The 27,645-nt window shown below is 38.7% G+C and overlaps 1 protein-coding gene across 2 annotated transcripts in view; it reads left to right on the top strand.

The window, feature by feature from the left end:
• Positions 1-27,645, top strand: part of Pik3r3 (phosphoinositide-3-kinase regulatory subunit 3) — a 76,027-nt gene that overhangs the window by 10,852 nt on the left and 37,530 nt on the right. For both annotated transcript variants that reach the window (XM_048443932.3, XM_085686459.2), the window contains exons 3-4: positions 21,868-21,976; positions 26,046-26,144. In XM_048443932.3, the coding sequence (XP_048299889.1) occupies positions 21,868-21,976; positions 26,046-26,144 (208 nt within the window). The remainder of the gene's footprint in view (positions 1-21,867; positions 21,977-26,045; positions 26,145-27,645) is intronic.

Raw genomic sequence — 27,645 nt, 5'->3', positions numbered from 1 at the left:
ATTTCATTTATTTCTCCAATAATGCAAGTAACAACTTCTTTTTCTTTATATTATTTATTTGAGACAGTTTCACTGTAGCCCTGGCTGTCCTAGAACTCCCTTATGTAGACTTATATTGGCCTTGAACTCACAAGAAGTCTTGCTTTTGCCTTCTGAGTGCTGGAATCAAAGGTGTGCACTACAACCACACCCTGACCAATAATGTAAGCTTCTTTATGTGGCTCTTTTGCATCTTTCTCTTTTCTTTTTGGTGTGAGTATGTGATGTGTGTGTGAGTGTTTGGTGTGTGTGTGTGTGTGTTCTTGCTGTGGATATGTACATGTTTGTGCATGTGAATACGTATCTGTGTGTCTGTGTTTGAAGGTAGCAGCTGACTTGGGTGCTCAAGTTCAACCCAAGTCATGCCATTGTGCATGGACCACACTAGTGTGTAATCTACCCTGTGATCTGGTGTTGAGGAGAAACAGTACAGCCAAAGTCAGGTACCATCTACTGTTATCTAGCCTTGGGTGACCAGAGTACATAGCCATATAATCTTGAATTGTATTAATTTTTAAAATTTATTAAAATTATTATTATTATTGTTGTTGTTGAGACAGGCTTGGTGACAGGCACCTTGACCCATTGACTGTACATAGTCAGTCTTTGCTGTCTTGGAACACTGACTGTGTAGACCAGGCTGGCCTCAAATTCATAGTAATCTGCCTGCCTCTGCTTCCCAAATGTTGGAATTAAAGGCATGTGTTCACCACTCCCAGCTAAAAATTTTATTTTTAAACTTATGATAAATCTGTCATGACTTAAAATTTATGCATTGTTTTTATTGAAATGAATTGCTTTAGAGTCTGTTCTTTTTTGTCTTATATTTGTTTTACTTTGTGTGTGTGTCTCACACATGTAGAGACCAAAGGACAGCTTCCAGGCGTTGGTTCTCTTCTGCCATGTGGGTTCTGGGAATAAGATTCAAGTCATCAGGCCTGGTGGCGGGCTACTTGACCACTGAGCCATTTCTCTGTCCCTAGAGTTTGTTTCTGTATTTGACTTTTTTTTTCAGAGAGGGTTTTGCTAATAGTCCTAGTTGGACTAGAGCTTGCTACACAGCCTAGGCTGTCCTAAACTCACTGAGATTTGCTTATCTCCGCCTCCCGAATGCTAGCATAGAGGCTTGTACCACAATACCAGTCTCTGTATTAGATTTTTTTGAATTTCAGTTTTGTAGTGGGTATAATTTACTAATAAGCATTTTTTTCTGCTATTGGGTTATGTTTCTTAAAAATAGTAACTGTTTTCAGTGGAAGGTTGCACAGCTGATTCAAAATGGCATAAGAACCAAAAATCTATCTTTCCATGTAACAGGCTTCAAGGTTTGTTTATTTTAGCAGCTTAACAGTTTCAGTACCAAAAAACCCTTATATTCTGTTTAATTCATATACTGCTCAAATCTTCCATGCTTGAGATTGGCTTAACCAAGTTTAAACCAATCAAGTTTAGTAAAATGGTTTCAGTGATTTTTAGAAAAACTCATACACAGTTTCTACAAGAAGACAGACTCTGCTTCTGTGTCTCAGTTTCCAGAGAGAAGACTCCAGAAACTTTTCCCAAACTTCTCTCTTGTCCTTTTGCCCAGAGTCAGGTCATATGCTAGTTCCTGAGCCAATCACTGTAGATCACCCTTACACTAATTGTGTCCCTGAAAGTGGAATGGTGTTGGTTTCCCCTAAGGCATACTGCTGTAACCTGGAGGGATTCTATTAGGAAGAGAAGGAGAAAATGGATCTTGGTAAGCTATCAGTGGCTATGATTTGGAAAACCATAGCTTTCTTTAAGATTATTTGTCTTTGCACATAAAAAGTATTAGAAAGTTATTTGTTCCCCTTTTTTAGAACTAAAATTTGGTGATGGGAAACCCATTTTCACTTTCTCAGAGTTCACAAGGCCAGATAGCACATATTAAGAGGTAAATAAAAGGACAGCAAAGTGGATCAGTAAAGAAGGGTATTTGCCACCAAACTTGGTCTGATTTGGCCCCTGGGATTCACATAGTAGAGTTACTCTCCAACTTTCACATTTGTGCTGTGACCTTTAACACACAAATAAATGAATGAATTAAAGAACACAAATGTGTCCACATGAAGACTAAAGTTTTTTTTCCCTGCTGCACTTATAACAGTGTCTAGCAGTCAAACATTTGTTAAAAATACCAATGAATTAATACACAAAAGTAGGAGCTAGGGAGAGATGGCTCAGTGGGTAACATGTTAGCTGCACAAGCATGAGGACCTTGACTATGGGTCACCAACAACGCTCGTGAAAACCTGGCATGTTGATGCATGCCTGTACTCCCAGTACTGGGAGGGAGAGACAGGAGAGATTCTAGAGCTCATTGGCTAGCTGGTATTAAAGATGTGTGCCATCACTTCCTGGTCTTTATGACTAACTAGTCACTTAGCTCTACATTCTGATCTTCAGGCAAGCTCTGTTTGTTAGATCACAAACAAAATATCACCACATCACTTCAAAACTGACTTGTTTTTTTCTAGTTTCTTAGCTTTATATGAATTAAAGATTAAACAAAAACAATATATTTTTACTATTTTTTCTCTCTTAAAGTGTTATGATTCTGACCTCTGAAATTTAGTTGCTTAGTAGAGGTATATTTGGCCTTAGTTATTTGAAAAAGATTTACCATAAGTTATGATGATAAACAATTCAATATAAATCTAATTCGTACTCTAATTTACTTTAAAAGGTAACTTTAAGGGGCTAGAGAGATGGCTCAGATTGGCAGCTTTCCTGGAGGACCTGGGTTTGATTCTCAGCATCTACATGGTGGCTCACAACTATTGGTAACTCCAGTTCCAGGGGATCTGACACCTTCTTTTGACCTCCAAGAGCAGTAGCCATGCACATGCTACATAGGCATACATAGAGAAAAAACATTAATATACACAAAAGATCTTTTAAAATTATTATTGTTTTTTTGAGACAGGGTTTCTTTGTGTAGCCTTGGCTATCTTGAAACTTGCTATATAGAACAGGCTGCCCTCAAAGATCCATCTACATCTGCCTTCGAAGTGCTAGGGTTAAAAGTATACACTATTATGCCAGGTCCTGTTTCTCTTTAATCCATGTATTTATCATTTTGCAACCAGTTAAACAGTGCTAAACATCTGTTGATGAGATCAGCAGTCTAACCCTAAATATATTTAAGGCCTTTCATGATTTGAACCCCATTTGCCTATCTGACACATTTACCACACTTCCTACCTCACATGTATTTTAACAAAAGTTAAGGTACATTAACCCATGCGTGTAGTTAGGCTGTTACTTCTCCATGATCTTGCCAGTAACTCATACATTCCTCCTCCTGCTTATATAATTTTACTATGATTATAGTAAAACATTTTGATCCATCACTTTTTACTAATAGTATTGGAGATTCAGCAATTATTGATTCAGTCCATATCCTAATGGAATTTATAGCCTAATAATGAATAAAGAAGCTAAACTACTACTAATAAATACAAATAATTTAAATAGGTGGATAAAAAAGACAGGTAAAGGTACTTGCTACACAGCGCAACAACCTGAGTTCAATCCAAGAGACCCACACGTGTGCATCTGTGAATACATTATACAGAAGCACTTTTGTTTCTATTCCATTTAGCCACATGGTTTGGCTTTTAGAAGCTATCTGATTAATTTTAAAAGTGCCACTGGGTAATTTAGACTTGTGGGGGGGCATTAATTCAGAACTTGGGGGTTAGTCTTTCTCCAAATAATGATAAACTGTAAGAACAGTTCTTACATATCTTACTGGGACTGGTCTGAGCTGTTCTTTGGTTGAGCAATGGAAATTTAAAGTTGTCAGATAATGCATGTTATCTGTCTCATACAATAAATATTTGGCACATACTATATTAAAAATCACTGTTTATTTGAAATTCAAGTTTAGATGGGCATTGTGTATTTGTTAAATCTGAAAGTCCTAATTTAGGGAGAGGCTGCTGACGAGACCGTGTTTTCTATACAGTGATATGTGACTTGATGCAGTAGATACTGAATAGAAATTTCAAAAAGGGGGGGCTGGAGAGATGGCTCAGTGATTAAGAGCATTGCCTGCTCTTCCAAAGGTCCTGAGTTCAATTCCCAGCAACCACATGGTGGCTCACAACCATCTGTAATGAGGTCTGGTGCCCTCTTCTGGCCTTCAGTCATACATGCAGACAGAACATTGTATACTTAATACATAAATAAATATTTTAAAAAGAAAAGAAAAAAATAAAAAAAAGAAAAAAAGAAGAAAAAAGAAATAAAAAAAAGAAATTTCAAAAGGTAGCTGCTGTTTACTCCTGGGATTACAGGTATCCTCATTCACAGGAGGTAAAGATTATGTTACATAAGCATACCACAAAAAAGCATGATCTTGACAGTAATTAGACCATCTCTGTGTTTTAAAGATTACTTTTAAAATCTGGGTAGCTTTCTTGTCTACACAGTGGCTATTAGAACTACTTCAAGGGTTTGTTAAAACACATATTGCTTGGATTTACCTTCAAAATTTCTGTTTTAGGAGGTCTGGGGTTGAGTTCTAGGAGTTTGTAACAAGTGCTTAGGTGAAACTGACTTTGCTAGTCACAAACTGCATTGTTAGAATCACTGTTATGATGTATCAAGCCTGTTCCTGGAGCCGAGGAACAGTTTAGTCCCACCTAAATTCCTTACTAATGTCGGGAAGGAACAAGGCATTTTGGAGAAATAATAACTATGTCCAGTAAAAAGAAAAAAAGAAGACTGCTATTTTTTGAATATCTACTTTCCTTCCCTTTTATTAGCTTCTTGATTTTTAAAAGTAATTCCCCCATACCTTTTTTCAATCAGTGTGAAATAGGTGGGGATGACCTAATCCATGGTCTAAAGGTGGCTTATGATCCACTCCTGATCAATAAGGGCAGTTGCTGGGTGATTAGCCTACCAGGGAATAGGGCAGTGATCTTTGTAGTATAATCAATGAAATTCTATTTCCTGTCCTCATTAATGATCTGAAAAGGACAGAAGCCTTGTCTTCAGGGAACTCAGTCTTCTCTAGGTAAGGAGACCTACACATTAACAACTACATATAGTACCTCCTCTTATAACTACATACAATACTTCCTCTTATAACTACATGCAATACTTCCTCTTATAACTACATATAGTATTTCCTCTTATAACAACATGTAGTACTTCCTCTTATAACTACATATAGTATTTCCTCTTATAACAACATGTAGTATTTCCTCTTGTAACTACATGCAGTACTTCCTCTTATAACTACATGTAGTACTTCCTCTTATAATTACGTGCAGTACTTCCTCTTATAACTACATGTAGTATTTTCTCTTAGAACTATGTACATGGGAGGGGGAGGGAAATGGGAGGAGGTGGAAGTTTTTAATAAAAAATAAAAAAATTTGCTGAAAAAAAAGAACTATGTGCAGTATTTCCTCTTAGAACTATATGTAATACTTCCTCTTACAACTCTTTCCCTTTCTTCTTAAAGTCATGACATGTACAGCTTCATTATATGGATATTGTATTAACTCTTTTACTTTAAAAATTTTTTTTCCAAGACAGGTTTTCTCTATGAAACAGTCCTAGCTGTCCTGGAACTCACTTTTGTACACCCGGCTGGTCTCGAACTCTCAGAGATCTCCCTGCCTCTGCCTCCCAAGTGCTGGGATTGAAGCCATGCACCACCACTGCTTGGGTCTCCTTTACATTTTTTAAAAATTTATTATGTATACAGTGTTCTGTCTGCATGCATGGCCTACACACCAGAAGAAGGCACCAGATCTCATTATAGATAGTTGTGAACTACCATGTGGTTGCTGAGAATTGAACTGAGGATCTCTGAAAGAGCAGCTAGTGCTCTTAACCTCTGAGCCATCTCTCCAGCCCTTCTTTACATTTAAAATTACATTTTATGTATTTATTTATTTGTGTGTATGTGTGTGTCTATAGTGTGTTTGAGGGTTCGGCCTTGAAGGTGATGGTATTTGCTATAAAGGGATTTTTACAGAAATATGTATCTTGGTGATGATTCTACTTTCATCTTTCACTGGAAAGAAAGATCTCATTTTTGTAAAACAAATAAAATACAAAGTATATTTTACATCTTTGATTAGGAATGTATGAACACAGAGAACAATATAAAGTTATATTTTAGGCTTTGTACGCACTCAGTGGGATGTAGCAAGGTAACAAACAAACTTTGTGTTGTTTATGGAAGAAGATAAAACAGTATGCAAATAAAAAGTAAATATAGTTTGACAAGTAGAGATAAGTAATATAGAAAACGTAGTTACTGGCTAAGGGATGTGGAGGGCTAAGAAGGAATTGTTTTATTTTGCGTAGTCAGAGAAGGCCTCAGTGATAGAGTGATTTAACTTTATTGTAAAATATATATGGACATATCTAAAACATAAATGTGCAATTTATTGATGTAAAGTAAACAACCATGTAACCACTACCTTCATAAAGATGTTGAAGATAGCAGTGTCTCAGAAGTCTCAGGCACTCCTATTTCCAATTATATCCTTCATCCTGACAGAGGTAATTATTAACTTGGCTTTTTATAGTAATTACTCTTTGTTTTTCTTTATACTTATATCTCTAAATGATATGTATTATTTCTGTTTGCTTTTGTGTTTGTTATACATGGAATTTTGCAGAATATATTTTATTCTTTCTATTCAGTATAAAAACAGTATAGATTATATTGTTTTCATGTAATGGTAGTTTCTTTTTGTTAGTATAAGGTATTTTGATATATATTAGTTCATTTTTACTTTTTTTCTTGGACAGGGGCTCACTCTAGCCTTGGTTGTCCTGGAACTCCCTATGTTTATCAAACTAACAGAGATCTATCTGCCTCCACCTCCTGAGTTCTGGGACTAAAGGTGTGTGCCACCAAGCCATTCTTCTTCTTTCCATTTTATAAAAGTTCTTGTCATAACATTGATCCACATGCATCTAAAATAGTCTCATGTTTTAAATAATTTTACTTTATTTTTTTGAGATGATTTCGTACTATAAAGTCAAGACTGGTCGCAGACTTGTGGTCTTCCTTCTCAGCCTCCTGAGTACTGAAGTTATGGGCATGTGCTAATTAATGTACCTAACCTTCATTTTAATCACCTCTGCAGAGCCCTTTTAACCAAGTGATGCAATATATTCAGAGACTTCTGGGGATAGCATGTGGACCTTTTTTGAGGGTAATTTATTCTGCCACTCTCAATTTGAGAATAAAATTCCATGAATCCAAGCTGGACATGGTAGTACAAACCTTTAATCACAGCATTTGGGATTAAAGTCTTGACTAAAGGCTGGCAGATCTCTGAGTTAGAGGCAAGTCTGGTCTATAGAGCAAGTGCCAGGACTACATAGAGAAACCCTGTCTTGAAACAAAACAAAAAAATAGTTGGAAAAGAGAGTGAGATTGAAAAGAGAAGGGGTAAGGTTGGGTGTTGTGTGCAGTATAGGAGCCATGAGAGAGTTGTATGTTTGGATGAACTATGAGTATTTTGGTATATTTAGGGTGAAAAGTGCCTGTGGAAGAGTACTGGAAAAATGAGCCTGTAAGAGTAGTCAGAGCCAAGACCATGTAGGGCTGTGTATGCTGTGTTGAGATTAGACATTATCTTGTATGTAGTAGGTAACTTTTAAAATGGTCTGCTAAGCTAGGGTGGTTTGTTTTGAGACTCAGAATAAGCAGAGAAGTTAAGAAAATAACCAGGAAAGCCCATGGATGCATTTTCAAACAGAAAAAGATCCTTTCCAGTATAAAACCCAAGATGGTTATGTGAAAGAAAGGTAGTTGTACTGTACTTTTCTGTAAGGAGGACCTTAATAAGACATGCTTAGTGAGTGGAATAGAAGCCAGAGTAACAGACTTAGAGTAAATATGAGGTGAGCAAATGGACAGGAAATATAGATCAACTTTAGAAAGCTTTTTTTTTTTTAAAGAAAAGGGTTTCTTTTTCTTTTTTAAAGATTTATTTCATGTATGAGTGCTCTATCTGTATGTATGACTTTATGCCAGAAGAGGGCATCAGATCCCACTATAGATGGTTGTGAGTCACCAAGTGGTTGCTGGGAATTGAACTCAGGACCTCTGGAAGAGCGGTCAGCGCTCTTAACCACTGTACCATCACTCCAACCTAGAAGACTTTTATGATGTAAACATTAAAGATAACCAGAGAGAGAAGTGGAGTTGAAGAACGGGTTTCTTCGTGGATTTTTTTTTTTTTCAAGCAGGATTCATGAAGCTCAGGCTAGCCTTAAACTTGCTACATAGCCACGATGACCTTGAATTTAGAATTCTCCAACCTCCAACTCCTGATGTTTGGGATTACAAGCATGTACCACCATGCTTGGTTTATGTGACGTTGGTGTGCAGTTAGGGCCTTCTGCATTCAAGGCAAGGATATTCCTGTCCTGAGAAACATATTTTAAAAAATTAAAGTTGAACTTGTTTCATATTTTGACAGGCTTTATAGAGATAAAAATGGAAAGCAATGAAACTTTGTGACTATGGATAGGAAGGTGCTGGATTTGAAGATGTGAAGGGATTATTAGCTTAGGGAAGGAAGAGAGAATCCTTTGTCTAACATTTAGAAGGCTGAGCTTGTGTTTCCAGAAGAATGCAGGGTGGATGACAAAGTGGGTGACACCAGAATTATTTCTTCTGCTAAAGGACTAATGTGAGAGGAGAAATAGAACATAGTTCTCACTTATCTGTGCTTTGGTTTTCAAGGTTTCAGGTGCTTGTGGTCAACTGCAGTCTGATACTATTCAATGAAAAATTCTAGAACAGTTAATAGATTTTAATTGTGTGTTGTCCTGAGTAGTGTGATGAAAGCTCATAATGTCCCATTCTGTCATGCATGGGGCATGAATCCTCTTCTTTGTCAAGCATAGGCCTTGTTAGTCATTTAGTAACCATTTTTGATTATTAAATCAACGGTTGGGATTTCTTAGGACTTATGCTCAGTTAACCCTTATATAGTAGCTAATGCTGTAGCGCAATCAGTGCCTCCTCATTTACCCCACTTTACCCATTATTTAGACATTGTACATCATCTCACAGTATACTAAGATATTTCAAGAGGGACCACATTCATATAACCTTTATTATAATATATTGTATTTTTTATATTTTCTTAATCTCTTATATTTTCTGTATAAGTTAAACTTTGTCATAGGAAAAATGGTGTCTATTAGAGTCAGGTATTATCTATGATTTTAGGCATACACTTAAAATCTTGGGATGTATCCCCCATGGATAAGAAGTGGTAAGCTTTAGATTAGAATGACCCTTGATCACTCTATGGCGTGGAAAACGTCACTGCTTAGAGGCATATGGATAAATGATTACAGAATGGTAATCTCAGTTACCATTAGAAACTACAAATTGGTAGTGGCATGAATTTTCAAGCTGTTATGATTTCCTTCAGCAGAATTCAGAAGTTGTGGCATAGTAATAGTAGAACAGGCTTCTGGGATTTCCTGCAGGGATGTGATAAAAGAGCAAGGAGCTAGGTAGATGCTGGCAAGGCAGTGTTGAGCATCGAGGGATATTTAAGGAGGTTATACATTCATTTGACCATTAGCATTTTATTTAAAAGTTTATAGAAGTGTTTTTATGCAATAGGAAAGTAAAGGTATTAATTATTGTATAAAATGTTAGTAATGACTAGTTGTAATATTCTTGAGATTTTAAGTGTAGTCATGAAGACATTCTCCAGATCAGAGTATTGGATATACTTATTTGCATATAAGCAGGCATTTCATAGGAATTATTAGTAATACTTTATTGGTGATGAAAGTGAAGTGTAAGGACCGAAGACATGGCTCAGTGGGCAAAACACTTGCATGCAACAAGGGGTTTAGGGCAGGTATCTTGCCCCACCTATAATTCTACAGCACTTGGAAGGCACAGATGGGATCCCTGGACCAAGGTGTCTATATCATTATCAGAGAGCTCTGGGTCCATTTAAAAGCCCCTGCCTCAATAAGTTGGAGACGCTGAAGAGATGGCTTCAGCGTTAAAAGTCCTTACTGACTGCTTTTCTAGAGGACCCTGGCGTTGGATTTCCAGCACCTGTGTGACAACTAGCACCTGTCTGTAACTCCGGTCCCTGGAGATCTGATGCTTTCTTCTGGACTCCACAGGCACTGCACGCACATACTGGAGGGACCTACATGGAGCCTAAACACCAATAAATAAAAACAAAAATCAAAAAATGAAAAAAAAACCAGAAAAAATAAAGTAGAGCCGGGCAGTGGTGGCACATGCCTTTAATCCTAGCACTCAGGAGGTTGATGCAAGCAGATCTCTGTGAGTTCAAGGCCAGCCTGGTCTACAGAGAAAGTTTCAGGACAGACAGGGTTGAACAAAAAAAACCCTGTCTCAAAAAAACCCCCAAAAGAAAAGAAACTGGAAATTTTTGGAGAAAATTTGATGTTTTCTTCCACATATATGCATGGATAGATACTCATATATTCTTGCACACATTTGAACACATACCACAGACAGAGTCTCACTGTGTAGTCCTGACAAGCCAGGAGCTCACTGCATAGACCAGATTGGCCTCAAACTAAAGAAATTCATCTGCCCCAGTCTCTTGAGTGCTGGGGTTTAAGGTGTGTACCACCAAATACAGCTTGTCCTTGATACTTTTATATTTGGAAGGGACATTTGAATATGAAGCATTTTACATTAATTCATAGGATTTGATAAGAATGATGTACTCTGCTAATAATTAAAGTAGGGATTGCTGTTTGTGGATTTCATGTTTTGAGGTGCCTATGATTACCATCTCAGTAAGTTTTTCTTTAAGAAGTAATCACCAGGGATGGTGAGATAGTTCAGAAGGTGAAGGCATTTGCCACCAAGCCTGATAACATAATTTGAACATGCTGGAGGGAGAGAGCCAATTCCTGTGGGCTATTCTCTGACCTTTGTGCCAGGCAAGTACACACAGATAAATAAATGGGAAAAAGAAGTCATCATTGTTAATCTGCCCAGTTTTTAGATAAGTCTCATTGAGTGGATTATACCTTCAATGGATATTTGATATACCTTATTAGAACTTATCTGTTAAGATAAAAAGAATCTAATGGGCTAAGAAAGCTAACTTCTGAAGCATTATACCCCTTACCCATATTTTTTTAGAGGGGTAGACAGGGTTTCTCAGTAGTTTTGGAGCCTGTCCTGGAACTAGCACTTGTAGAACAGCCTGGCCTCGAACTCACAGAGCTAGCCCTGCCTCTTTCTCCTGGGTGCTGGGGTTAACCACCACCACTCCTGGCCCCCTTACCCATCTTTTCTTCCATCCCTTAATCCTGGTTACCATTTTTTTGTTTATATGATTTTTTTCCCTCACGTAGTTCAAGGTGACCTTGACTTTCAGATCCTCTTGCTTTCACCTCTTAAGTGCTAGGCAGAATCTACCAGTCCCCTAGCTCTGCTTTTGTAAACAACTATTTTTCTTTATTTTTTGAGACATGGTCTCAATATAGCTCAGGCTGGCTTCAAATTCACGATTCTCTTGCCTCATACTGTAGGTGCTGTGGTCGCTGGTGTTTAGCGTTGTGCCTGGCTACAGCTGAGTGCTCTGTTTATTTTAGCTGTACTCTTTTCTGAGACAGCCTCATAGCAGTCTAGGCTTGCATGGAACTCACGTTATAGCTAAGGCTAACGTTGCATTCAGGGTGATCCTTCTGTTTCAGCCTCTTGAATGCTGGAATTATTGGTGTTTGCCACTGTGTCTTGGATACATTTGGTTAGTTAATTTTTTTATTTTATTATTTTGTATGTATATATGTTTTACCCACTTGTATTTCTGTGGACCACATGCATGCAGTAGCTCCAGAAGCCAGAAGAGGGCATCTGATCCCTGGCACTGTAGTTCGAGATGTTTGTGAGCTGCCATGTTGTTGCTTGGAATTGAATTCTGGTCTTCTAGAAGATCATCCAGTGCCCTTAACCAGTGAACCATCTCTCAAGCCCCCATTTGACTATTTAAATTTTTTGTTTTTGTTGAGACACAGTTTCTCTGTATAATCCTGGCTGTCTTGGAACTTGCTCTGTAGATCAGGCTAGCCTCAAACTCGAGATCAGCTTGCCTCTGCTTCTAAAGTTCTGGAATTAAAGGCATGCACCACCATGCCCTGCCAATTTATAGACCACATAGTTTGTTTCCACTTAGTTATTATGAATAGTTGGTCATTGATAAGAAGTGCTAATGTCATACCCCTTTAAGATCCAGCTTTTTTTCTTTTATAAGCAGGACTGATGGATCATACAATATTTGTTACAAACTGTTTTTAAAGCAGGCAATATTTTAATTTAAATATATTTTAACTAATATATAAAAACTATCCATATATGTGGGGTATCATATAATATCTATTTTAATGCTTAGAGCAGATTAAACAGAGCTTATTTATTTATTTATTTGTTTGTTTTTAGACAGAGTTTCCCTGTAACCGTCCTAGAACTCACTCTATAGACCAGGCTGACGTTGAATTTACATAAATCTATCTACCTTTGCCTCCCAAGTGCTAGTTTTAAAGGTGTGAGCCACCATTGCCTGGTTAGAGCTATTTTCTTAAAAAAAAAATATATCCCTCTTCCTTTTTTCCAACCCATGACCTTGATTATGATAGGCAAGTACTCTACCATTGAGCTACATCTTCAGCCTCTCCCACCCCAGCCTTTTTAAAGGTAGGATTTCTCTGTATAGCTCGGGCTGACTTTGTATTTGAGATCCTCCTTCCTTTGCCTTTCAAGTGGAGGGATCATAGATCAACATCTTACTATTGTACATGTGCATGAAATCATGTTGTATTTGTCTTTCTGTGGCTTGTTTATTTTGCTTAACATTTTCCCACTTTCATGCCACAAATAACAGGACTCTTCTCCCCTTTTTCTGTGTATGATGTTTTGTCTGTGCTTCAGCTGGAGAGGGCATCACATTCCCTTTAACTAGGGTTGTAGATCATCAGGAGCCACCGTGTTCTTGCTGGGGAGTGAACTCTGGGTCATCGAAAAGAGCAACCAGTGCTCTTAACTGCTGAATAATCTCTCCAGCTCTTAAAACAGATACTAGTTTTATTTTAAAGTGTGTGAGTCTTTACATGTGAGTACAAATGACCTTGGAGGTACCTGATTCAAGGAATAAAATTCTTCTGCAAGAGCAGCATATACTTTTAACTGCTGGCCTATCCAGGAACTCACTATAGCTTCAGACTCACAGAGATCCACCTACTCTGCCTCCGGAAATCTTGAATTAAAGGCATGTACCACTACGCCTGTTGCCACCCCCTTTTAATGGCTGCACAATATTGTGCATATATACCATGCTTTATCCATTTGCCAATTGATTTATATTTAGGTTGTTTCTATTTCTTATGACTAGGGCTATGACACAGAATATAGGTTTCTCTTTAACACATAATTTCATAGGACTAGAGTAGAATTATTGGATCATGTGATTCCTTTTATTTTTTTTTGACTATTTGGTCATATGGTTTTTCCCTTCCTTCCCTCCCTCCCTCCTTTTTTCTTCCCTTTTTTCTTCTCTCTCTCTCTCTCTCTCTCTCTCTCTCTCTCTCTCTCTTTTTCTTTCTTTGTTTTGGTTTTTCAAGACATGGTTTCTCTGTGTAGCTTTGGAGCCTGTCTTGGAACTAGCTCTTGTAGACCAGGCTGGCCTTGAACTCAGAGATCCGCCTGCCTCTGCCTACTGAGTGCTGGGATTAAAGGTGTGCACCGCTGCTCGTCTGCATCAGTTGTTTTGTAATTCAAAGGGGAAAAGAGTAAATGATTCTACCTATCTGTAAAAATGTGAATTATCTAACATATATCACAGTGGCTGGGTTCTAACAGATGACACATGTTCAACTAAAGTATTTTTAGTGTTTATGTATTGTACATGTTAGTAAGCATGTATGTGAGGTCAGAGGAAAATTTGTAGGTGTTGTCTTTTTCCTTTTACCATTGTGTGTGTTCTAGGGTCACCCAGGTCACCATCTTTCTTATCCTAAGTCATTAAGTTTTTGTTTGTTTGTTTGTTTGTTTTTCTTTTTGAACAGAGTCTTACTGTGTATACTTGGCTAGCCTGGAACTCACTATGTAGACCAGGTTAGCCTTGAACTCAGAGAATCACCTGTATCTGCCTTCAGAGTACTGGGATTAAAGGTGTGGATTATTATACTTGGCCTAACTCATTAAATTTTAGAAATTATGAATATATATGATGAGCTGGAGAAATGGGTTCATAGTTAAAAGCATTGGCTGGTCTTCCAGAGGACCGGGTTCATTTCCCAGCACCCACATGGCATCTCCCAGCCATCCATAGCTCCAGTTCCTGGTGATCAAATCCCACTTTGGGCTCTGCAGGCACCAGGCACATATGTAGTACATATGCATACATATAGGCAAAACACCCCATACTGTAGTGGCATTTACACCATACACATAAAATAAATATTTTTTAAACTCTTAAATACATATGACAATATTTGTCATTTTTGCTCTTTTTTTTGTAGTGCTAGTGATCATACTCAGGACCTTGCCCACGGTAGCCGGGCACATGCAGTATTACTGAAGTTTGATTTCATACGTTAAAGGTTTTAGTTTATTGGTATTGGCTGTATTCATAGTGTTGTCAGTTACCAGCACTGCTTATTTTAAGTTACTGACTGGGCAGTGGTAGCGCACTCCTTTAGTCCCAGCACAGAAGGCAGAGGCAGGCGGATCTTTGGGTTCCTGGCCAGCCTGTTTCCAGAACAGCCAGGGATATACAGAGAAGCCTTGTCAAGCCTGCATGTGAAGGCAACATTCTGTGGGCTGATGCTTGGTTTGCTTTAACAAAATAGAATTTTAACAGTATATAAATAATAGTATTATTTATTATAGGATCAACAAGAAAAGTAATGGCTGAAAAAATAAGTCATGTCATGGGAAAAACAATTTCATGTTTTCTCAGGTAGCGTGACTTAAAAAACCATGTTATTAATGAAATGTGGTACTGACCCCAGTGGGAGATAAGAAACGTTTCCTCAGAAACTGAGTCTCTTTATAAAGAAGTGCTTAGCAAATGAGTGAGGAAATGGACTGGTTAAATATTAATACTAATGAAACAATTAATGGAAAATAAAATAGGTTTTCTACTTATATACAAATAAGTTCCTAACAATTGGTGATCTAAATGTGAAAAACAAAGCTGTTAGGGAAAATGAGGAAGGATATACTTTATGATACAGAAGAGGGAAGACAGTGAAGATTCTTTGTGAGACTTGAAGTTTGAAAGACAAAGATTGATTAATATGTCTCTTAAAATTGACAGTGTGCGAGCCATTATCGTAGGTTTTGTTTGTTTCAATCTGAATGTTTGAATTCCTTGGCTAGCTCCCTCCAACACACACACACAAATCCAGGGCCTCATGCATGCATTGCAACTGCTCTTCCATTGAGTTATATTCCTAGCGTTGAAAATAAAATTAATTTTTCCCAACCCATCACATTTTCCCCTCCCTCCTTTCTTTCCTCCCAGCCCCTTCCCCCAACCTCCATCCTTTCTTCCTCTCTCCTTAGAAAAGGGCAGGCCTCCCATGTATATCTGTCAGCCATGCATATCAAGTTGCTGTAAGACAGGCACCTCCTCACCTATTAAGGCTGAATGAGGCAGTCCAGTTAGGAGCAAAGGGTCCCAAGAACAGGCAACAGAGTCAGAGGACAGACCCTGCTTCCACTGTTAGGAGTCCCACAAGAAGACCAAGCTACACAACTGCAACACATGTGCAGAGGGCCTAGGTCAGTCCCATGGAAGCTCTTTGGATGGTGGTTCAGTCTCTGTGAGCCCCTAGGAGTCCAGGTTAGTCGATTTTGTGGTTTCCTTGACCTCTGGCTCCCATAATCCTTCTTCTCAGAATTCCCGAGGTCTGCCTAAGGTTTGGCTATGGGTCTCTGCATCTGTTTCCATCAGTTGCTGGATGAAACCTCTCTGATAACAATTGGGCTAGGGTATAATCTATGAGTATAACAGAATATCATTAGAAATCATTTAATTGAATTTTTTAAAATTGGTCAGTCATCCCAGGTTCTATTCTAGGTCTCTGGGCTGTCCAGGTTCTGGGTCCTGGCCTTATAGGTGGTATCATTCCCAGCCTTCCTTAAAACTTTAAACTATTTAAAGTTTTTTCTCCTAATTGTTGAAATTATTGTTCATTTTAAAGTATGAGATAGTCCTTAAAATGTTTTATTTATTTTTTATTTCTGTGTAAGAGTGAGGTTTATAAGTTATACGTGCCTTGTGTTTGGGAGCCTGTTGAGACCAGAAGAGGTTATAGGATCCCACTGGAACTGGTGTTGTTACAGGCAGTAGCCATGAGCTACCATGTGGGTGCTGGAAACTAAGTCTTGATTCTCTGTAAGAAAAATAAGCACATGTATTTATTCGTTCATCCATCCATCCATCCATCCATCCATCTATCTATCTATTTATTTATTTATAAGCCCTGACTGTCCCTGAACTCATCTGTAGAGCAGACTGGTCTATAATAAGCACATCTGTCTGTCTGTCTGTCTGTCTGTCTGTCTATCTATCTATCTATCTATCTATCTATCTATCTATCTATCTATTTATTTTTAAGCCCTGCCTGTCCCTGAACTCATCTGTGGAGCAGCTCGGTCTCGATCTAACAGAGATTGGCCTGCCTCTATTTCCTTAGTGTGAGGATTAAAGGTATACACCATCACAACTGGCTCAGGGCACTTTTAATCACCAAAGCATCTCTTTCAGCACCATAAAGTAGTCTTTTAAAAAGACCTATATTAAAAAAAATAAGATATGTTTGACAATATCCATCTTTTAATTTCAGCACTTGGAGGCAGAGGCAGTTGGATCACTTGAGTTCTAGGCCAGCTGTGACCACAAAATGAGGCCGTGTCTCAAAAAGAAACATGTAAATAAAGATCCTCCTTGGCTATCTGTGTTCAAGGACAGTCTAGGATGCTGAAAGACCCTGTCTCAAGAGAAAAGAAAGAAAAAATGCAATTTAAAGAAAATAAATGTCGCCTTTAATCCCAGCGCTCGGTAGGCAGAGGCAGGCAGATCTCTGGGAGTTCGAGGTCAGCCTGGTATTCAAGAACTAGTTCCAGGACAGGCTCCAAAGCCACAGAGAAACCCTGTCTCGAAAAATAAACAAACAAACAAAGAAAACAATGTCTTCAAAGATAAAATGAGGGGATGGAGAGATGGCTTAACAGTTAAGAGCATTGACTGCTTTTCCAGAGGACCTAGGTTCAATTCCCAGCTCCCACATGGCAGCTTACAACTGTCTGTAACTCCAAGATCTGACACCCTCACACAGACATACATACAGGCGCAAAACATCAGTGCACATAAAATAAGAATAAATAATTTTTTAAAAACAGATAAAATGATACTTTAGTTTTGTTGAGCCAGAACCTCAACCAAACTGCCTGCCAGAAACCACAGTTTTCTGCCTCAAAGTCACTAATCTACAGTACACATTCTGTGTAGTGATTGGCTTTTAATATCTTCACTCAGATTAGTGTTGCCAGCAACATCTGATGGGATTTAGTTCATAAAACAGACTGTTTGGGGGCATAAGACAGGTTAGTGTTAGGAAGAAGCAGAAATCTCTCTGCCAGGGGGAATTCTGTTTGTTCATGCATGAGCAACATTGTTCTGTAAGTCATGCTGCATGCCACGTGTTCAGTGAAGTCTGGATTGGATGTGGCAGCTCACTGATGCTGAGGAAGATTGTGTTTAATCATTGTCTTTGTAAAACAAGTTGATTAAAGCTGCCTTTTTTTCTCTTGGAAAAATGATTGTTTTTTGTTTCTTCTGTTTCTACAGTTTTGTTTTTCAGCCTTCAAAGAATTGAAAATTTAATTAAAATAACATTTTTTTGGGTCTGGGTTATCTCACTCAGAATAGTGTTTTCTATTTCCATCCTGGACTACAGGCCTGCATCACCAGGCCTAGCTAAGAAGTTTTTAGACACCAAATTTGAGAAACTAAGGAAGGGAAGTATCAAGGGGCATTGCAGTCTCCTGTAGAAAAGATACTGGGCCATCTCTTCTGCCCCCTGTACTTCTTTCAGCCTGGTTTATTGTGTTGTTTTGTTTTCATTCTTTTCTCTTTTTTTATTTTTTTGAGACAGGGTTTCTCTGTAGCTTTGGAGCCTGTCCTGGAACTAGCTCTGTAGACCAAGCTGGCCTCGAACTCGCAGAGATCCACCTGCCTCTGCCTCCCAAGTGCTGGGATGCAAGGCGTGTACCACCACCACCTGGCCCATTCTTTTCTTTTTTAACTTAAAAATTATTTTATGCTTACGTGTATAGGTGTTTTGCCTACCTGTGTGTCTGTATACCACATTGTGTGCCTGTGCCCACGAGGCTAGGCAAGAGCATTGGATTCCCTGGAACTGGAGTAACAGAGTTGTGAGTCACTGTGTGGCTGGGAATCAAAACCAGGTCCTCTGGAAAAGCAGCCAGTGTTCTTAACTACTGAGCCATTACTCCAGCACCCCAATTGTTTGAGAAGTCTCATGTATACTCGTATGGCCTCAAATTCATGAACCTACTGCTTCAGTTCAGTGTCCTGGGTAGTGGGTGTCTATATGCATGGCTTTTATTGAAATCTTTGAAGAAAATCTAGCTTCATACAGATAGCTAACTAGTTGTAAAAAGGTACTATATTTTAATGGTTAATTTAATTAAATTTCTCCTTGATACCACACAAAACCTTCCAAATTATAGTTTTCTTAAAGTTTAGTTGAAATATGGACTCTAAAATCATACTGAGGAACTTTTCATAATGTTATATTAAAATGGAGTGTTTTGGGGGCCTGGAGAGCTGACTTAACAGTTGAAGACTTGTTGCTTTTGCAGAGGACTTGGTTCAGTTTCCAACAGTAGCATGTGACTCGCAATCATCTGTAACTCCAGTTTCAGGGATCCAGCATTTCTTCTAACTGTACAGGCTTCTTCACCTCCCATGTGGTACCCATATACACTCAGGCACACATGCAAACACAGTATTTAAAAAAAATCATTAGTTTGCTTTGTGAAAACCAAAACTGTGAAAATCCTTCTTATTCATACATGATTTTAATATTATGCATAAAGCTCTTTGAAAATATTAATACATTGCCTTAGTTACTTTTCTGTTGGTGTGAAAGCATTATGTCCAAGGCAACTTACAGAAGAAAGAGTTTATTTGGACTTACAGTTTCAGAAGGTAGGTCCATGCTTTTCATGGTGGGGACATGGCAACAGGCAGGCAGGCAGGCAGGCAGGCAGGCAGGCAGGCAGGCAGGCAGACAGACAGACATAACTAGCTAGGAGCTTGTGTCCCATCTACAAACAGTACACAGAGCAATGGGAATAGTGTTAACTTTTAAAACTTCAAAGCCTACCCCAGTGTCACACCTCTTCCAACAAGGCCACAACTCTTTATTCTTCCTACACAGTTCTGGCTACTGGAGGGCCAAGAATTCAAGTTATATGAGCCTATGGAGGCCAGTTTCATTCAAATAGTACAGACATTTTACAACTGTTCTGCTTTTCATTCTTTATTATTAAGCAATCATATTAGTACAGATTGATTATTTCTAAGTTGAAGATCCAAAATCTGAAATATAATTTTTTGATTGATTTTTTTTTTATTGATTTATTGAACACTACATTTTTCTCTGCTCCTCTCCCTGCCTCTCCCCTCCCCATTTCAATCCTCCCCCAAGGTCCCCATGCTCCCAATTTACTCAGGAGATCTTGTCTTTTTCTACGTTTTACTTCCCTTGTAGATTAGATCTATGTAAGTCTCTCTTAGTGTCCGCAGGGTTATAAGGAGAGTGAGTAGTAAGGAGAGGAAAGCTCCTGAGCTGGAGTGAATTTATAGTAGGGGAGCAGGTGAGCAGGGCTAGGAGGCCCCCATGAACCTTGAAACATGTGACAGGACTTGTAATACTGAGGGAGCCTGGAAGCCAGCATGAGCTTTGGTATGCGAATAGACACGTGTCCCTTCTTTCTTTTGGAATTCAGGGAAATGGACTTCCCTTTGGGCCTAACAATAATGTGATCACGATTAGCTTTTTAAGTTTAAGTTTTTAAGTTTTCAACCCATGTATGCTCTATTCTGTAATCACTGCTTCATTACTTTCATTGTTGAATAACATCGTCCTATACAGATATAAATTACAACTTGCCTCATCTCCTGATATAAACGCTTGTTATTTCCACTTTTGGTGATTACAGGTTGTTCAGCTATGAACATTATATACAGGTTTTTTGTGGATATATTTCATTTTTCTTGAATATGTAAAATTGTTGAGCCACCAGGTGTCTGGTTAGCTGTTGAGAAAGCCAGGCTGTTCTTTAAGAAGCTCATTGTCTTACATCCCTAGCTGCAGTGCAGAGGCACGCCTTCCTCCTGTCTTAGCTCATTTGCTGCTCTGTCCTTTTAATTAGAATTACCTTAAAATAGTGTCTCATGGGATTTTCTTTTTCTGTTTTGTTTGTTTGTTTGTTTTTCGAGACAGGGTTTCTTTGTAGTTTTGGAGCTGGCCTGGAACTAGCTCTTGTAGATCAGGCTGGCTTCAAACTCACAGAGATCTGCCTGACTCTGCCTCCCGAGTGCTGGGATTAAAGGCATGCACCCCACCGCCCGGCTGGAAGTTTTTTTCAGTAGGATTTCTCAGTGTATATCGGGCTGTCCTGGGCCTCAAACTCAGAGATCCGCCTACCTCTACATCCAGAGTACTGGGATTAAAGGCATGCACTACCACCACTTGGCTCATTATAGAATTTTTGTTTTTGAAGATCATTTCTTAAGAACTGTACACTCCAGACTGGCCTGGAAATACTCATGTCTCTCAGGCTGACCTCAAACTCCATCTTCCTGAGTGCTGGAGTACAGCATGCACAGTCATGCCTGCCTCTCTGTGGTCTCGTTTTTGGGTTTCCTTGAAGGCCAGCGATGTTGAGCATCTTTTCATGTGCTTCCTTTGGTCATTTGTATATCTTTTTAAAATTGTGAATGTATATGTTAGTCATGGTTTGTTTGTAGTAGTCAAAAGATGACTCCTTCCACCTTTCTCTGGGCCCTGGAGACTTGAACTTAGGTCACCAGGCTAGCTCAACACATACCTTACCTGTAGACCACTCTGGTCTACATAGTATATTCCAGGACAGTTAGGATTACACAGTGAGACCTCATCTTAAGAAGAAGAAGAATACCTAAAATCCGATCTGGTGGTACCTTGCAAGTATCTAATATAATACTATTCTTTAGAGTCTTTGAGTTATGCTTTAGTCACTTAGTAGCTTTTGAATGCATTGCTCAGGTTAGGGCTTTGCTTGTGTTTTGAAGATGTTAAGTTCTGCTGAAGTAGAAGTTTGGTTTTTTGTTTGTTTTTGTTTTGTTTTGCTTTTCAAGACAGGGTTTCTCTGAAGCTTTAGAGCCTGTCCTGTAACTAGCTCTCGTAGACTAGGCTGGCCTCGAACTCACAGAGATTCACCCACCTCTGCCTCCCAAGTACTGGTATTAAAGGCCTGCGCCATCACGGCCCGGCTGAAGTAGAAAGTTTTTTATGAAGAGGAGAAACCTTCACTTTTCAGGCAACTATCCATAGTGTTTCAGAAGTCCCCTGGCTAATATTAATATGACATCTGGGTTGACTGGTAGTTGTTGGAATCTTATTGCATATTGGTTAAGGAGCTGTTCCTGGGCGAGGAAATTAGAAAATGAATTGTTGGCATATACAAAATAACATACATTTGTCTTCTAGCTCTTCCACCAAAGCCACCGAAGCCAATGACATCAGCAGTTACAAATGGAATGAAGGACAGTTTCATTTCTCTTCAAGATGCAGAATGGTACTGGGGAGACATTTCCAGGTAACTAAGATGCTACCTAATTGAATGCAATGTTTTTCATTGGTTCCGAGAGTTAGTAGTTAGACATTTTAATGCTCTACTGGTTTTCATTTAAAGATTGCCATTTTAAGAACTGTGTATAGAACCCTCCAAAAGTGTATTTAGGGGTTGGTAAGATGGCTCAGAGGTTTAAAGGTGCTTGTGGCCAAGCCTGATTACCTGGATTCAATCCCCTAGATTCTCATGGTGGAAGAAAAAAACTGAGTCCACAAGTTGCCCCTTGATCTTCTCGTACCTATTATTACATGATATCACACACGCACATGAGCACACACAATTTTTTAAAAAGAGCCTTTAGGGTTAGGCGATGGTGGCACACACCTTTAATCCCAGCACTCGGGAGGCAGAAGCAGGCAGATCTCTGTGCCAGCCTGGTCTACAAAGCAAGTTCCAGGACAGGCTCCAAAGCTATACCGGTAGGCCTCATTCTGCAGTCCAGTTGGCCCAAACTCAATGTTAGTCAAAGAGACCCCCCCCCCCCCCCGCCTCCATGTGTCACCATGCCTGGCCTTCCTTGACTTCTCTTTGTAGCCCAGTTAGACCTTGAATATGGGGTCCTCCTCAGCTTGTACCACCTGGTTTGGCCCCTTTACCTTGTTCTCCCTAAGGCAGGGGATCTAAAATTTTTTCATGGGCATCAGTTGAGGTGGAGTCCAAGAATCTTTGAGGCTGACCTGATTGACAATCTCAAACTTGATCTCTTACTCCAGTCTTCTTAGTGCTAGGGTTATGGGAAAGTTCCACCATACCCATCATTAGGTGATTTTGAAGCAGTTTTGTTTTTGTTTGTTTGTTTGATTGATTTTTCAAGAGAGGTTCTTTCTGTGTGACAGATCTGGCTGCCCTAGAATTGACTTCATAGACCAGGCTGGCCTCAAACTCACAGAGATCTGCCTACCTCTGCCTCCCAAGTGCTGTGATTAAAGGCGTGCGCCACCAATGTCCAGCGTGATGCAGTTCTTTTTGCTTGTTTTCGTTTTCGTTTTTTTTGAGACAGGTCCTGCTATGCAGCCCTGGCTGTCCTGGAACTCACTCTGTAGACTAAACTGTTCTCAAGACTCAGCGATCTGCCTGTCTCTGCCTTCCAGGTGCTGGGACTAGAGGCGGACACCACTACACCTGGTTTGAAGCAGCTTTTTAAAAATTATTTCATTTCATTTTTGAGACTACATCATTTCTTCCTTCCCTTTCCTCCCTCAAGACTCCCATATATCCATTCTCACTTTCAAATTCATGGCTTCTTTGTGTAATTTCTTTATATAGCTTATTCCCTGAAATAGACATCCAAGACAGATCTGCTTTTGCATAAAATGTAAACTTGGGTAATTTTGAATACAGAGAGGGAATATATGTATACTCATACATTTTTGTCTTTTTTTTTTCTTTTTCTCTTTCTTTTTCTTTTTTTGGCTTTTTGAGACAGCGTTTCTCAGTAGCTATGGAGCCTGTCCTGGAATTAGCTCTGTAGACCAGCTGGCCTCGAACTCAGAGATCCACCTGCTCTGCCTCCCGAGTGCTGGGATTAAAGGCATGTGCCACCACTGCCTGGCATATTTTTTCTTAATTTTAATATTGTATCTTTTATTTATATTTTTTCTCATTAAAGTTTAATGGGTCTCTCTAATGGTTTTGTTGTTTTTTTTTGAGACAGAGTATCCACTGTGTAAGTTCAGTCTGACTAGGAGCGGCTCTGTAGACCCTGTGACTTTGACTTAATTCCCCATCTCAGCCTCCTGAGTGGCCATTTACAGGCTTGCACTACAATACCTAATATCTAGCATATTTCCTTTTTTTTTCAACCCTGACTGTTATGTCAAAGGAGGCTCCAGTTTGATGCTATAGTGCCCTACTCTACTGCCAGTCAAATGGTACCCATTCCATTTCTTTGTTACTTATACCATCTTAAGTGTATCTTTTCATTGTATTGGGTACATCCACTCTGTTACCCACATAATTACCATCAGTCTTCTCAACACTTACATCTTTCTAACTTAAACTCTACCTGCTAAAACAAAAACACCCTTCTTTTCCTGAGCTCTTCCTAACCAGGCTTTTACTTTGTGAATTAACTACTGTAGGTAGTGGACTAAATAATAGTCTACATTTATGACCAAGTTCATTTATGTCAGATATCTTCATAGTTATTCATGTGTCAGCATTTCATTTACTTTTAAGTCTAAATATATCCCAATATTTGTAAATTTCATATTCATCATCTAAATGTGATGATTTTGTGGACATTTGGTAGGCAGTAGTTATTCGTTTTAGCTTTTGTGCTGTTCCACACGATGCTGTTATAAACATTATTTATAAATAAATATCTGCTTAAGTTCTTGTTTTTGATGATTTTGGATATTTACCCAGAAGTAGAATTGCTAGATAGTTTGTTACTCTTGTATTTAACTTTTGAAAAGGACTTAAACATTTTATATTAAAATTCAGTAGACCAATTTTTAGTATTATACAGTAAGCGTGTTTTTAAAAACTTAAAGGCACAATAGGCTTTCTTTTTTGGGCCACCAACCAGCTCCCAAATCATGTAAAGATTGCTTTCTTTAAAAAAAATAATTTATTTTTTAATTTTATGTGCTTTGGTGTTTTGTCTGCGTGTATGTCTTTGTGAGGCTGTCAGATCTTAGGAGTTACTGACAGTTGTGAGCTGCCATGTGGTTGCTGGGAATTGAACTGGGTCCTCAGGAAGAGCGGTGAGTGCCCTTAACCACTGAGCCATCTCTCCAGCTCCCAAATTAATGTTGGTGTGTAATTATAATTTTTTTATTTTTTGGTTTTTTGAGACAGGGTTTCTCCAGTTCCAGCTTTGGAGCCTGGAACTTGCTCTGTAGACTAGGCTAGCCTTGAACTCAAAGAGATCCACCTACCTCTGCCTCCCCAGTGCTAGGATTAAAGGCATGCATTGCCACCACCCGCCAGACCTCTTAGTAGTTACAATGCTCAGCCTTATCTTTTTGTGGTTTTGTTTTTTTGTTTTGTTTTTTGATACAAGGTTTGTCTGTAGCTTTGAAGTCTGTTCTGGAACTAATGTGCCACCACTGCCCGGCTGCTCAGCCTTATTTTATGCTTGTCCCACTGGCTCTTATTATAATTTAACCTATTTCTCTTCATCTATGTTTTGCCTCTGGGCTTTTTACCTTTCTTTCTTTCGGTACCTCTACTTTTACTTCTCCTTATGTCTATCTGTCTGGTGGTTGCTTGGATTCTGGCCCTTGTTGTGTTCCTCTCTTTCTCTCTCATTCTCTCTTCTTCCTTCTCTAGCCTAGATTTCTCCTCCTATTTATTCTCTCTGCCTGCCAGCTTCACCTCTCCCTCTCCTGCCTAACTATTGGCCATTCAACTTTTTATTAGACTAATCAGGTGCTTTGGGCAGGCAAGGTGAAACAAATGCAACACACCTCATAATTAAACAAATACAGCTAAACAAATGTAACACATCTTTACAGTGTTAACAAACGCAGCAGAAACAAATGTAACACACCTTTACACAGTTAAAGTAATATTCCACAACATAAAGGCCATCTAAACTATACTTTAAAGACAATTCTACTGGTTTTCAAGGATCTTTTATGTCCTACATTCCACTGAATTTCCTGAAATTCCTGAACTGCAGAAGGAATTTGTTAACATTAATTCAGGTTAGAGGGCATGGTGTTGATAGGCTGTGAACGTCAGTAACAGCTGCCACTGTTGCTTAAAATAATGCCCTTCTTTAAACAGCTGTGGGTTTTTCTTGAAGCTCTTCATGTACAGACCTGCCTAAAAAGCCCTGAAGGCGTATTGGAAACATGATCTGCACAGACAGTTGAAGTCTGGAGGAGTTAAACATCAAGTTGTCTTTCCCTAGATTACAGAATACCAAAGATAAAAACAGAAACTGCTTCCTTGGGGAGGACCTAGGTGACCACTGGGACTTGAGGGTATTGTAACCTTCCAGCTGATCTTGATAATAATATGTGAAAACAGCCAGATTTTTTTTTCCTTTTTTAAAATGTTTTCCTTTAATTTTGTTTTTCAGGGAAGAGGTAAATGACAAATTACGGGATATGCCAGATGGTACCTTCTTAGTGCGTGATGCCTCAACAAAAATGCAGGGAGACTATACATTGACTTTGAGGTAAGTGCCTTGCTGCCTTTGGGTGCTGTCCACCTAATATGAGTGGATATAGTTCTGTGTTTCGCTTAAGTATTTCTATATTTTCCATATTTTTTATTTAATTTAGATATATAATTTTTAGTTTAGCTAACATTTTAACTTTAAAATCCCTTTTCTGTATATAAAATATTTAAACATAAAATGATACCTATTTTATTTTTATATTTTAAATATATGTAGCAATAAAATAAAGAGGCTAAAATTTCTAAATATTTTGGAATAAGAAATATGTTATCTTATTCTCTTATTTCATTAATAAAGTAAATGTCATAGTATAAACCAAGGTTACAAATGAAGGTATAACCCAAGGTTACTAACTCTCTGAAAACTCTATTGTTTCTAATGTGGACTCTAGGAAGTAGAACTCAGCATAATTTTGACAGATGAGGATATGTAGACAATAAAACAGCCCTCAGCCTGTGCTGTGCCTTCCACGTGGACATATTAGTATTTTATAAATGGTAACAATATGAAATTTTATGCTTAGAAAGATGGGACATTTGTTAAAAATAGGTTAAGAGATCCAGGTGGTAGTGGCACACGCCTTTAATCCCAGCACTTGGGAGGCTGAGGCAGGTGGATCTCTGTGAGTTCGAGGTTTACCAAGCGAGTTCTAGGATAGCTAGGACTGTTACACAAAGAAAACCTGTCTCGAAAAAACAAGCAAACAAACAAACAGAAACAGGTTAAGAGAAACTTTGTTAGATATTTCAACATTTATTTTTAGTCATTCGAATCCTATGGGCTGGAGAGATGGTTCAGTATTTAAGAGCAGATATAGCTCTTGAGGACCTTATTTTGGTAGTTCTTTGCATCCACATCAGGTGGCCCACCTGCCTATAGTTGCAGCTTCAGAGATCTGATGCCCTCTTCTGAACTCCATAAACATATGTATAATTTAAATAAAAATAAAATATTAAAAAAATCTAACTGTAATAAAGTTCAGTTATTTGTTTGTGTAATGTTAGTGATTTATTCATTTACTCATTCATTAAGGGCTTCATATTTCTCAGGCAAACATGCTCCCTCTCTCTCCGTATCCCTAGCCATTTACTTATTTCTTTATTGAGGCAAAGTCTTACTGTTTAACTCTGACTTTACCTTCATTGGAACTCATTATGTAGACTAAAGCTGACCGTGACCTCCCTGTACTGGAATTAAAGGATTAAAGTTGTGTGTGAGGTGCGTGTGTCGGCACACATCCCACAGCACCCACGTGGAGTCAGTTCTCTTTCCACGATCGTCTGGGTGTTGTAAAGCAGACCATGCTACCAGGTTTGTGCAGTAAATGCCTTTACCTATTGAGCCGTCTCACAGGATCCCTGGAATTTTTCTTTTTCCCCTCTTTTTCTCCCCAAGACAGGGTTTCTCTGTGTAGCCCTGGCTGTTCTGGAACTTGCTGTATATAGATCAGACTGGCCTTGAACTCAGAGTTCCATCTGCCTCTGCCTCCCAAGTACTG

Source organism: Myodes glareolus, chromosome 3, assembly GCF_982192425.1.
Source record: "Myodes glareolus chromosome 3, mMyoGla1.1, whole genome shotgun sequence".
Taxonomy (NCBI): Eukaryota; Metazoa; Chordata; class Mammalia; order Rodentia; family Cricetidae; genus Myodes; species Myodes glareolus.
The sequence above is the reverse complement of the archived record's forward strand: the minus strand, read 5'-3'. Positions and strand labels throughout refer to the sequence as shown.